Source organism: Mobula hypostoma, chromosome 5, assembly GCF_963921235.1.
Source record: "Mobula hypostoma chromosome 5, sMobHyp1.1, whole genome shotgun sequence".
NCBI classification, from domain to species: domain Eukaryota; kingdom Metazoa; phylum Chordata; class Chondrichthyes; order Myliobatiformes; family Myliobatidae; genus Mobula; species Mobula hypostoma.
The window spans coordinates 110420508-110434295 of NC_086101.1; the positions used below are offsets into that span (position 1 = coordinate 110420508).

The 13788-nt window shown below is 45.8% G+C and overlaps 1 protein-coding gene across 1 annotated transcript in view; it reads left to right on the forward strand.

Annotated features, from left to right (window-relative positions):
- Window positions 1-1181: 1181 nt before the first annotated feature.
- The window catches only part of pelp1 (proline, glutamate and leucine rich protein 1), a 61050-nt gene continuing 48443 nt past the window's right edge, over window positions 1182-13788 (forward strand). The window contains 8 exon segments of the mRNA XM_063048752.1: window positions 1182-1203; window positions 1206-1384; window positions 2000-2064; window positions 4887-4992; window positions 5105-5254; window positions 7496-7567; window positions 8598-8657; window positions 12687-12837. Coding sequence (XP_062904822.1) covers window positions 1182-1203; window positions 1206-1384; window positions 2000-2064; window positions 4887-4992; window positions 5105-5254; window positions 7496-7567; window positions 8598-8657; window positions 12687-12837 — 805 coding nt within the window.

Below are 13788 nucleotides of genomic sequence, written 5' to 3' on the forward strand. Positions count from 1 at the left end.
TACAGTTTTTCTTAAAATAGAATGCCTCACTTTGTTTTATTTGTGATAAAACTACAAGAGTAGCAAATGAGGAAATCTTGCAGAAAGTCAGAATAAGGAGAGAGCTGATATCAACAATCAGGAAATGGCAGCTGGAATTTCTGGGACATGTACTGAGGAAAGAGAAGCTCGAACATCTTGCAGTGACAGGAAAAACTGATGGAAGAAAAAGTCGCAGATGACAGCACATAGCATTCATGAGTTATGTAGAAGGTTGGATAGGCAAAAGTTTTGCAAAGCTTATCATAGCTTCTCAGATTAGAGAGATGGCCCACATCACACAGCACATGATGACAATGATGATGACGCCTTAGATTTTTGCACAGCACAGCACTAGTTTTATGTATTGCGTTGTACTGCTGCCACAAATAAAAATTAACAAATTTCATGACATATGTGAGTGATGATAAACCTGATTCAGATATGGAACTCTGCTGTGGACTGAGAGTGGGAAGAGGGAAGGGAGAGGGGAATCATGGTTGGGAAAAGGGGAAGGGAGAGGGGAGGGAGTGGGAGTTAACACTGGAAGTTAACAAATTTCACGACACATGCCGATGATAATAAACCTGATTCTGATACTCATTGTGATTCAGAGAGACATTCTATAATGATCAATAAACCAATTGTTTGGAATTGCCTGGTGTCTGAGGGCTGGGTATGTCTGCACCCGTGCCACGCACCCCCATCCCCAGCCCTAGCACTGACTCCTTCTCTGCCACCTGCCCCACAACCCTCCAGCAGTGATCCACCCACGCCATTCTCAACATCCTTTTCAGACAGCGGTGAGAATTGAATCCCCAACCCTGGCGCTCTAATAGCATTATTCTAATCGTCACTTGCCACCCACCAATTTTCCTGTCATCTGCATGGGGATCCAAATCTTTAATGCATACTTATTTCTCCTGTTTTAATGTATTTAAGTGATCCCAGTGAATTTAAAGAGCTCTGAGTCCATGAAGGGTGTCAGCCAATGGGAATGCAAGCTCCTTGTCCGAACCACTATACCTTTAATCTTTGTTATATTTGCAATTTGTATTTTGTTAGTGCCCGCACTCCGATTGTTTTTGCTCGCTAGGCCTCGTTGCCGTGGTGACGGTTCCTGGTCGCGGAGCTGATGACGCTAATGTCGGTGGCGCGGATGGATGAGGTGTGAGGCAGGGGGCCCGGTGTGAGGGAGATGGCGGCAGCGGTAGCGCCCGGGCGAGGTTGGCGGCTGTTGGACCGCGTGTGTGTGTTGCTGCGGCGCGGCAGCAGTTCGGAAGGCGGGGAAGAGGCGGTGCTCGAGGGGCAGCACTTGGCCGACATCGTCCGGCAGCTGAAGGGACAGCGGCTGCTACAGACTGAGGTGTTGATGTGCATGCGTCCCCTTCCCCCATCCTCAAGGAGTTCTGCACGCCCCCTTCCCCAAGTCGTGCTCGTCTTCTCTCGGGTGCACGTTTGCTCCCCCTCCGACACTTCGAAGGGCACAATCATTCCACCACCCCCACCCGCCACTCTCCCAGGGGCGCACTCACTACCCCCGGGGAGGGACTCCCCCCCCCGTGCCATTACCCCGGGCAGATGCACTCTTTCCCCTCGCCACTGCCCCTTAGGGTTTGTTCAATCACCTCTGTGCCATGTTTACCTCCTGTTCAGGCTGTGCTTTCTTCCCCAACCCAAAAGTGTCGTATACATCCTTCAGGGGAGGGGGTAAACTCGCCCACCTCCCCCTACCTCTGTGCCAGTGCAACGTTTGCCGTATGCTTTCCACATTGAAACGATCGTTGTCATAGGCATACCCCAGCACCACACTTACTTGTGCTTCCGTGCGATGCTGAACACCCACAGCAGTGTACGTGTCCCTCCAGTATGCCTGCATACCGCCCCCCCCCCAACACAGTCCCTCAAACCCCACCCAACCCGGCCCTGCACATGCATCCACCTCCGAACCCGTTTGTTTAATCTTTTCATTTTACCGCAGAACCTGTCTGATGTGGGAGCGCTGATTGGCATCAGCAACACCCGGCTCGCCTCAATCAGGACCAGGTGAGGGACAAGCTCGTAATCACTACCCTGGGGATCCTCAGCAAGCCAGGCAGTGCCTGTGGGGAGAAGATGAGGCTGTTCCAGGGCTTTTAAATATGAGAATAAAAGACCATACCATAAGATATATAGTGGCATGCAAAAGCTTAGGCACCCTGGTCAAAATTTCTGTTACTGTGAGTAGTTAAGTGAGTAGAAGATGAACTGATCTCCAAAAGTCATAAAGATGAAGCAACACACACAAAATGCTGCCTGGGCCTGCGGCATTCCACCAGCATTTTGTGTGTGTTGCTTGAATTTCCAGCATCTGCAGATTTCTTTGTGTTTGTGAAGTTAAAGATGAAACATTCTTTTCAACATTTTAAGCAAGATTAGTATATTATTTTTGTTTTGTACAATTTTAGAGTGGGGGGGAAAAAAGGAAAGGAGCACCATGCAAAAGTTTGGGCACCCCAAGAGATTTGAGCTCTCAGATAACTTTTACCAAGGTCTCAGACCTTAATTGGCTTGTTAGGGCTATGGCTTGTTCACGGTCATCGTTAGGAAAGGCCAGGTGATGCAAACTTCAAAGCTTTATAAATACCCTGACTCTTCAAACCTTGGCCCAACAATCAGCAGCCATGAGCTCCACTGAGCAGCTGTCTAGCACACTGAAAATTAAAATAAATGATGCCCACAAAATAGGAGAAGGGTATCAGAAGATAGCAAAGCATTTTCAGGTAGCCATTTGCTCAGTTGTAATATAATTAAGAAATGGCAGTTAACAGGAACGGTAGAGGTCTGGAAGACCAAGAAAACTTTCCGAGAGAACTGCTCGATTGCTAGAAAGGCAAATCAAAACCCCTGTTTTACTGCAAAAGACCTTCAGGAAGATGTAGCACACTCTCGAGTGGTGGTGCACTGTTCACTGTACCTTCATGGAAGAGTCATCAGAAGAAAACCTTTCCTGCGCCCTCACCACAAAATTCAGCGTCAGAAGTTTGCAAAGGAACATCTAAACAAGCCTGATCCATTTTGGAAACAAGTCTTGTGGACTGATAAAATAGAACTTTTTGGCCGCAATGAGCGAAGGTATGTTTGGAGAAAAAAGGGTGCAGAATTTCATGAAAAGAACACCTCTCCAACTGCTAAGCATGAGGGTGGATCGATCATGCTTTGGGCTTGTGTTGCAGCCAGTGGCACGGGGAACATTTCACTGTTAGAGGGAAGAATGAATTCAATTAAATACCAGCAAATTCTGGAAGCAAACATCACACTGTCTGTATAAAAAAAACTGAAGATGAAAAGAGGCTGGCTTCTATAACAGGATATTGATCCTAAACACACCTCAAAATCCACAATGGACTACCTCAAGAGGTGCAAGATGAAGATTTTGCCATGGCCCTCACAGTCCCCTGACCTAAACATCATTGAGAATCTGTGAATAGACCTTAAAAGAGCAGTGCATGCAAGACGGCCCAAGAATCTCACAGAACTAGAAGCCTTTTGCAAGGAAGAATGGGTGAAAATCCCCAGAACAAGAATTGAAAGACTCTTAGGTGGCTACAGAAAGCGTTTACAAGCTGTGATACTTGCCAAAGGGGGTGTTACTAAGTACTGACCATGCAGGGTGCCCAAACTTTTGCTTTGGGCCCTTTTCCTTTTTTGTTATTTTGAAACTGTAAAAGATGGAAATAAAAAAGTAATCTTGCTTAATATATTAAAGAAATGTGTCATCTTTAACTTTATGCCTTTTGGAAATCAGTTCATCTTTTACTCGATTAGCTATTCACAATAACAGGAATTTTGACGGGGGGGGTGCCCAAACTTTTGCATGCCACTGTAGGAGCAGAATTGGGTCATTTGACCTCTTGAGTCTGCACCGTCATTTCATCATGGCTGATCTATTTTTCCTTTCAGCCCCAATCTCCTGCCTTCTTCCCTTATTCCTTCATGCCCTGACTAATCAAGAATTTGTCAACCTTTGCTTTAAATATACATACAGACTTGGCCTCCACAGCCTCTTGTGGCAATGAATGCCAGTTTCACCATGTGATATTGGATCATTTTCCTCAATAAATAAATGAACAAGTATAATGTTTTATGTGTTGTTTAATTAGGTTCTCTTTATTTAGTTTTAGGACTTGCATGAAGATCTGATCACATTTTAGGTTATGTTAATGCAGAAATAGAGAAAATTCTACAGGGTTCACAAACTTTCTAGCACCACTGTACATAAATTCATGACAGGCTTAGAAAGGGGAATGTGCATTGTATTTTTCCCAGCATTCAGGAAATCAGAAACTAGAGGTCGTGGGTGTATGGTGAAAACAAGAGACTGGCAACATAGGTTTAATAGGAACATGAGGGGTAAGTTTTACCCTCAGAGAGTTGTCCATATAGAATGAGCCATCAGAAGAAGTTGGTGAGGCAGGTACATTAAAAGACACTTGGACAGGTACAGATGAACAGGAAAGGTATGGTAAAATCAAGGCCCAACTTTATTCGCCATTTACATCTATTAAAATGGCACTGGTGAATCTCTGCAACTTCTGGCTGGTGGCTGATGAAACAAGGAAAGCAACTAAATACTTTGTTAATCAGTTTTTCTGGCAAATGACCATCGCTAACAATCCCTTTGGAATTGGCTGATGGCAGTGTAGAATTGCACCAGTATGTTCTGGGGAAGGGTGACATTTTACAAAGAAGCTGGAATAAATGTGGGTCGATGGGACTAGCTTAGATGCGCATCTTGGTTGGAATGGACCTTTCCCTAGAAGCCGGTCCCTCAAGACGTCCTGTTTTCAGTTGGTGCTGATTATTTCCTGTGTCTTTCATCCTCGCAGATTTGAAGGTGTTTGCCTGCTGGCACTGTTGGTAGCTGACAGCCCCACTGATGTATTCCAGGACCAATGCATCTCCTGGCTTCGGGCAGTGCAGCACATCATCCAGGTAAGCAGTGGACTGCATGCTACTCATTTGTGTCTGCCTACCTCCGGGTGGGGGAAAGAGCACGAAGAAAGTCCAGTTACCAGCTTTCTATTGACCCCTGCTTCTCTTGCAGTCCCAGGATCCTCAGACAACAGTGGAGCTGGCGGTCTGGGTACTGCACGACCTGCTAAGGTATTCATCCCAGCTTCCTGAGCTGGCCCGGGAGGTGTCCATGAACCACATCCCCAGCCTAGTAACCTCACTGCTGGCGCTGAAGCCCGAGGTGAGTAACAGAATCATTGCATCATACAGCACGGAAACAGGCCTTTTGGCCCAACTTGTTGATGCCAACCAAGGTGCCCACCAAAGTTGGTTTTATTTTGGAATCCAATTTATTATCTTTAAAGATTAGTATACATCAAACCATTCAAAACATCCAGTGAAATGTGTCATTTTGCGTCAAATGAAACCAGCAAAGGTTTTGCTGGGTTGCCATGCTTTTGGTGCCAACATAGCGTGCCCACAATTCACTGGCCCTAGCTATATGTCTGTGGACTGTGTGAGGAAACCTACGTGATCACGGGGAGAATGTATAAACTCCTTAAAGAGGAGTTTGAATCCGGAGCAGGAGTTGAATCCCGGGCTTACTGATGACTGCTGTAAAGTGTGGCTCTAACTGGTGTACTACCATGCCATATGATGTGAAATTTGTTGTCCTGTGGCTGCAGTACGGTCCAAAGAAAATCATAGTTTATAGCAATGAAGTAGAACTCCTACATTCTGAACTGAGCATTTATTCACATGTACATCGAAACCTACAGTGATGTATGCTGTTTGTGTTAACAACCAACATGACCGAAGGATGTGGGAGGGCAGCTCGCAAAAGTCACTAGATATTCCGGTGCCACAGCATTCAGCAAAACAGCATAGAGTAAGCAGCACCAACAAAACAAGTCAATGACAGCACAACAAGTCCCTTTTCCAGCCCTCCTTCCCCCCCCCCCCACCGCTGGAAATTCAGACACACGCACACGCACAAACACATGCACACACGCACACACACACACACACACATCTCCACTGGCCACCTCCAGTCTGTGTCTTGGATTCTAGACTTGCAGATACCAGCCTTCCAGCTTCATTCCAGGAAACCAGTGATGGGCTTGACTTTTGGGTCTCGACTTCTGAAATAAGCAAGAGCTGTACTAAGTCCAGTACTGTTACTGCAAATTGGTTGGGGGGTGGTGGTCATACAACCAGAGGTGGCTCCGGTTGCAGAAACATAAGTTGCATTGGAAGCCATTCAGCCCGTCAGAAAGTGCTCTTTGAAAGAACTGTATAAACTAATGCCGCTCTTAAGGTCAGCCCATCCCGAGCAGATTTTAAATGTACTAGGAGCTCCTTTCACCCCCACTTTCAGGATGTGTTCCAGAGTCCTGTTGTGACAGAACAAAGTCACCGGAGAGACACTGAAGCTGGTGGATATACAAGTCTTTATTCAGCAAAACAACCAGGCATCATCCTGGAGACACTCTTGGAGGAAGAGGCCACCTTACAAAATATTACATTTTACATGCTAAAGATTAAAGATAGCGGCGGGACAATTCTATAGTTACAATGTAGCCGCAATGCATCCTTTGAATTACATACAATTTTCAATTTGATTAAATTGAATTCAAGTTTAGTTGTCATTCAACCATACATGAATGCAGCCAAACGAGATAGCATTACTCCGGGACCAATGTGCAAAGCACCCAGCACAAAGCATGCATAGATGAAAGATACAGCCACTCAAGAGTCCAAGCACAAGCCATCCATCCAATGGCACGGAAATCTACCAACCACAAAACAGCTTGCCTTCTGCCGAGCGAACACTTGAGGTCAGCACTGACTCCAGCCTGGAGTGCTGCTGTACCTTAAGGCCCTGAATCCATTCAAATACCTAGACCTTCACACCAACAGTCCAGGCACCCGAAATGAATTTTAATCTCCCCTGCCTCTGGGCTACGTTCATGCATATGCAGACATCACAGGTTAATGGGATGTTCCTGGTTTGCAGTCAACCCCAGCCTGCAGCTCCATTGTTCTGAGCTGCATTTTAAATTAAACCTACCGTCCACCTTCAGGTCTGAGGACTGGTTGCTGTTGAAATTAATATTTGCTATATTCCATAACTTCAGAATACACTGTAACAAGTTCCACAGTCGAGTTGTCACATCATGAAGTGCACAGGCAGGCGATTCAGCCACTGAGCCTGTGTTTACATCATTCTCCTCGGGTTATAGAAGATGTATTTGGAGCTGGTTTGGTGCATGGTAGTGTTCCGGATTCTGTGTTTGTTAGAAACGTTTTGTGAATTCCAGCTCCAGGTTTGGACATTACCCGCTCTGCCATCCAGTGGGAATCATTTACCCACTCCATAAGTCCAGCCAAGTGTCCTGACCTTTTGTAAGTGTGGCATCTGTTTGTGCCTATGTTAAGTGTGACTGTTCTGTTTGTGCCTAATCCTTTGTGTCCTCACTAGTGCCATGTTGCTGCCATGGATGGGATAAAGACCTGCATGACCTTTTACCCCCGGGCCTGTGGATCGCTGAGGGTAAGAAACATTCTGTTCTGTTGGTGCTGGAGTCAGTTGTCAGATGGTTTTGTTTGAAGGTGAAGTACATCTCCATTTAGTTTTACAAGGCCTTCGCTGGGTCAAAATCCTTGAACTCTTCCCATCTAACACTTTTTTGGGGTGTACCCACACCACAAGGACTGCAGTGGTTCAAGGTGGCAGCTCGCCACCACCTTCCCAAAGGCAACTAAGAATAGGCAATAAAACCTTGACTCAGCCTGTGACGTTTGAATGAATATTCAAAACAAAAAAAAATTAACAGCACATTTATAACTTCATTCCCTTGGGTAGTGTCTCTTGGGAGGTATTTGGGATTAAATCTCTGTTTGTACAAAGTTAAAACTTGCCTCAGGCTGAATGGAGAAGTTTTGAGTAGTAAGACGTATGGGTACAGGACACGTGATGTTTAAAATGGTCGCAGTATGATATTGGGATACTGAACCGGTGAGGACGTGTGTCACTGCATAACACTGGATTCAGTAGTGGTAGGGATTGGTCTGTCATTTAATACCACTGGGGTGCAGGACTGATGGAAACAGGTCTGTCAGTAATACCGGGGTACTGTACCGGTGGGGACAGGTCTGTCACTAATACTGGGGTACTGTACCGCTGGGGACAGGTTTGTCAATGTGTAACACTGGGGTACAGTACCAGAGGGGACAGGTTTATCACTATATAACACTGGGGTATAGTACTGCTGATGTCTGGTCTGTCACTGTAACTTGGCGGTATAGTACTGGTGGGGACGGGTTTGTAACGGTAACGTAGGTACAATACTGGTAGGGACAGGTCTATCACTATAATACTGGGGTATAGTACTGCAGGGTGCTGGTCTGTCACTATCATAAATACAGTACTAGTGGGGACAGGTTTGTGACTGTAACATGAGTACAGCACTGGTAGGGATGAGTCTGTCACTGTAACGCTGGGGTACAGTACCGAGAGGGACAGGACTGTCACTAACACAATGATGGTCAATCTGTAACCCCGTGCATCTCTTTTCCCACAGGGCAAGTTGGCTGCTTATTTTCTCAGTAAGCTGGATTCTGCAAGTCGGCATGTACAAGAGGTGAGCACTCATCTCTGAGTGAGTTTTGGCCTTCTGCGTTTCACTGGAATGATGTACTAAACATTATTTATCTGGTTGGATGTGAGGGAATGATTTTCTCAAGCTCTTTTCAACCTGCCCCTGGATAATCTCTTCCCTTAAACTGCTGACCAGCTTAATTTAGTTTGGACACAAGATTCTGCAGATGCTAGAAATCTTGAGCAGCACACATAAAATACTGTAGGAACTCAACAAGTCAGGCCTCATCTGTGGAGAGAAATATTCATTTGATGTTTTGGGCTGAGACCCTTCATCAGGACTGTGAAGGGGTGGGGGGGCGCAGAATCCAGCATAAGAAACTAGGGTTGGAGGAGGAGTGCAAGCTGGTAGTTGATAGGTGAGACCAGATGAGGGGGAAGGTAGATGGGTGGGAGAGGGGATGAAGCGAGAAGCTATGAGGTGATAGGCTGAAAAGATAAAGGACTGAAGGAAAAGGAGTTTGATAGGAGGGGAGAGTGGACCATGGACAAAAATCGAGGTGGGGAAAGGAAAAGGATCTGTTGGGCAGGTCATGAGGCCAGCGGCAAGGAGCATCACCAGATGGAGGGGATGGCCAGGTAAAGAGAAAAGGAGGGGTAAGAAGGGTACCAGGAATTGGAAACAGAGAGAAGAGAAGGGGGAGAAAATAACTCGAAGTTGGAGAAATTAATGTTCATCTCATCAGGTTAGAGGCTGGAAAAGGTAAAAGGCCGAAGAAGGAATCTGATAGGACAGTGGATGGACAAAAAAGGAGGAGGTGGGGAAAGGAAAAAGAGCTGTTGGGAAGGTCATAACGCCAGAGAGAGGAAAAGGGAAGGGATGAGAGATGGGAAATAGAGTGGGGTGGGGGAGAGACTAAAAAGAGGAGCAATCACAGGAAGTTAGAAAAATCTCTGTTCATGCCATTAATTTGGAAGCTGTCCTGATGGAATATGAGGTGTTGTTACTCCAACCTGAGACCGGCTTCACCATGGCAGTAGAGGAGACCATGAACAGGCATGTTGGTGTGGGAAAGGGATTGTAGCTCCGATCCCACTGGGAAGAAAAGAGTAGAGTGGCTTGCGTTTATTCATGGTCCTGGCTCAGCATTCACTGCCACTGAAGCATTAAGGTGTGGTTGCTTGTCCTATAGGAAATGCAGCAGTTAATTTACAGGCAGAAAGTTCCCACTGAAACAGATGCAGTAGGACTTTGAGTATTACATATGGTTTTGGTCACCCTGTTTTGGAAGGATGTTATCAGACCAGAAAGAGCGCAGAAAAGATTCACCCAGATGTGGCCTGGACTTAGGAGCCAGTGTCACAGAGGAGGTTGTATAGACTTTTATTCCCTGGAATGCAAGAGATTCAGAAATAACCTGTTAGAGATGCAAAGGATTGTGAAGGGTGAATGCATGTAGTGTTCTTCCCAGGGAGCAGCAGGAAGCAGTTGTAAAAACAAGAGAGCGTAGGTTTAAAATCAGTGGTGATGGATTTAAAAGGGACATCAAAGGCAGCTTCTTCATGCATCGGTTGATGTGTGTTTGGACCTCCCTGTTTTCCTTTGGATTAGTTTAATGTTTTGAAGGTATAAAACATAAGAGAAGTTTGCAGGCAGATGGGATAGCTTGCTGGGCAACACACCCAGCATGGACGATGTAGAACACAGAACACAGCTCACAATGTGCCAACCTTATGACATACTTCATGTCACAATCGATCTCACCCTCTCCCTCTGACACAGCCCACAATCCTCCATTTTTCTTTCATCCAAGTGCGTATCTAAGAGTCTCTTAAATGTCCCTAATGTACCAGCCTCTGCTCCCACCTCCGGCAGTGCATTCCAGACACTTGCCCTGGCTGAAAGGCCCGTTTCCGTGCTGTATGACTTTAGCCCGGTGTCAAATCCCCATATTTCAATGTCTGACTCACTTGCTTGTATCCTCTGCATGTTCTGTAAGCTCATTTTCATTGATCCCCAACTAGTCAGTACTTTGGCATGGGAGGGGTGCATGGCTGTTGGGACAGGAACGAAGTTCCAGAGGTCCGATCACCTCTGCTTATTTGAGTTATTAATAACTCAGTATTATTATTAAAGAGGTGCTGGCTGATAATCATCCTCAAGCAGCCTGCAGTCACCGTACAAGTACTAAAGGCTTCCCCTTCAAGCCCCACCGTGGGGAAATTCAATTGAGACATATGCTCAGTGATCTTTGACCGTGGAACGATTGTTGGTACCAAACGGGATGGTTAGATTATCTCAGAAACTGCTGATCTGGGATTTTTACAAACAATAGTCTCTAGAGTTTATAGAGAATGGTGCGATAAACAAGGAACATCCAGTGAGCAGAGCTGCTGGCGAAAGTGTCTTGTTAATGAGAGGGGTCAGAGGTGAATGGCCAGACTGGTTCAAGCTGACAGGAAAGTGACAATAACTCAAGTACGGTGACGTGTTACAACAGTGGTGTGCAGAAGAGGATCTGAATGCACCTTGAAGTGGATGGGCTACAGCAGCAGAAGACCACGAACATGCGCTCTGCCACTTTATTAGCTACAGGAGGTATCAAATAATGTGGCCACTGAGTGTAAACAGTCAATGAAGCAGAGTGCACTGATATTTTCTTTATAGGAAAACAGATTTGGTTGGTGGAAATATTAGCGTGGGGCCAGGGACAAAAGTGTTCACTGGCATATAGTGGGGTCTGGTACAAATTGCTGGAGACGTAACCTACCCCTGCACTAACACTGCTGCAATGGGCCCAGAGCTGGGAAATAGAATCAACTAAGGCTCTGCCTGTCATGGGCACGATGGGCCAAATGTCCTCATGCATCATAAAACTGGAGAAATAATTACCGGGTACCCTGAGCACTTATTGAAGCAGCACACTGGTGTAACACTGCGACAGCACCGGTGACCCAGGTTCAATTCCATTGCTGAATGTAAGGAATTTGTATGTTCTCCCTGTAACCATATGAGTTTCCTCCCACATTCCAAAGACGTATGGTTAGTACATCTAGTTATCATCATCATCATCATTATGTGCCGTGTCGTATGACATTGAGCGATTGTGGTCTTTTGACCATGATTGTTCTTGGCAATTTTTTTCTACACAAGTGGTTTGCCATTGCCACCTTCTGGGCAGTGTCTTTACAAGCCAGGTGACCCCAGCCATTATCAATACTCTTTAGAGATTGTCTGCCTGGCATCAGTGGTTGTATTACCAGGACTTCTGATATGACCATCCACCACCTGCTTCATGTGACCTCGACTAGGGGAACGGGGGTGGGAGTGGTTGGGGATCACTAAGCAGTGCTACATCTTGCCCAAGGGTGACCTGCAGACTAACGTAGGGAAGAAGCTCCTTACACCTCCTTTGGTAGAGACATAGCTCCATTCCATCACCCAGTTAGTTTGTCCCATGGTGTAACTGGGTAGCGCTGGCTTATTAAGCCAGAAGGTTCTGTTACTGTGCCGTATCTCTCCATTCAGAAAATAGTTAACCATTTTATTTCTTCTCCCAAAGTGCATGACCAGATATTTCCCAATACTGTATTCCATTTGCCATTTGTTTGCCCATTTCTTGCAAATTTCTAAATGATAGGGTCTTTCGGGAGACTCTTGGATGGCTACATGGAGCTCGGAAAGGTAGAGGGCTATGGGTAAAGCCTGGTGGTTCTGGGGTGGGGACATGTTTGGCACAGCTTTGTGGGCTGAAGGGCCTGTATCGTGCTGTAGGTTTTCTATGTTTCTGTGTTTTACTGGAGCAACTCACTGTGGGAGGGGGAAATGTGATTATCTGTCACATGTACATCAAAGTATTGAAACATGGTGAACTGCATTTTTTTTTGCATCAATTCAAATGAGTGAGGGTTGTGCTGGGCAGCCTGCAAATGCTGCCATGCTTCCAGTGCCAACACTCAACCACTGTGGTTGGGTTGACTGTCAGTATTTTGCACTGCACAAGCTGCTTAAACCCTGATCCCTCTGACAAAGCAAATATACTGACTGGTGTCTTCATTCTCCTCCCCCCAGCTGGCCTGCCAGTGTTACGTTTTGCTGCCGGGTCTCGGCACCGGCTTCGCTCAGGGCATGAAGTACACGGAGTCCTGGAGTCAGCAGTTGCACTGCATCCTGGCCACACTGCATAGCCTGGTAGGGGAGATGTATGCAGAAATGGAAACAGGTGAGGGCTGCCTCATCGCTTGTGCCTTTGAAAGCGAACCTAACATTCACTGGTTTCTTCCTGGTAAGGGGAATGATCCCTGCTGCCATTGCAAGGAGTTAAGGTTATCATTGTTGTCGTATCTTATTACATCTCCTTCCTGTGTTGGCACAGGGTTCTGTTTGATCCTGATGCTTTTGTGCTTCTAAAGGTTCTTTGGAAGTTAAGAATGAGGCATAAAAGTTGTTGCTTACAATTGTTTTATTGATAAAGAGCAAAGGACAGAAGGGAAGAGACATGGTGAGAGAACAAAGACAGAGAAAGAACAAAAGGCCTCATACCAGACTACTGACACCAGTAAATTCCATTGATAAAAAATCTAGTGCTGAAAAAAAGGATCCAGTGCTTTCCCAGCGTATATCATGAATAAACTCTTCTTGGGCTTTCATCCGAGTACAGGTATTGGTTATAACTGATGTTTCAATGACAAACTTTGCCATATTCATCAGGGATGATGTCTGGCCATGACTGGTCTGGTGGTATTCATACCCCAGTAGTCTGTTTCTCCTGATTGGTTGGTTCTCAGCCAATCAGGTTTCCGCACTCTTACCTCGCATACAGTCGAATTCCAGATCTAACTTAGAGCAAGACCTTCATCTTTGTTAAAATTCTTTTCCTCTAGTTTCATTTCAATGTCATCCTTTATCAGGCGGTCCCTAAGGCCATTAGTATAGTACAATAGTTTAGTGCTGTCGGAGTCAATCCCATGACCATTGCAAATACAATATTCTGTCACCGCTGACTTCTCCAAATTGATACACCTCCTGTGCTCTTTTGATGCGGGTTTCTATTGTGTGTCCCATCTGGCAGATATACACTGTTCCGTATTCGCAGGGAATCCCATAAACGTCAATTGACCTGAGTCCCAAGTTACCTTTGACCCGCATGAGCTGTGATTTGAGTTTCCTTACA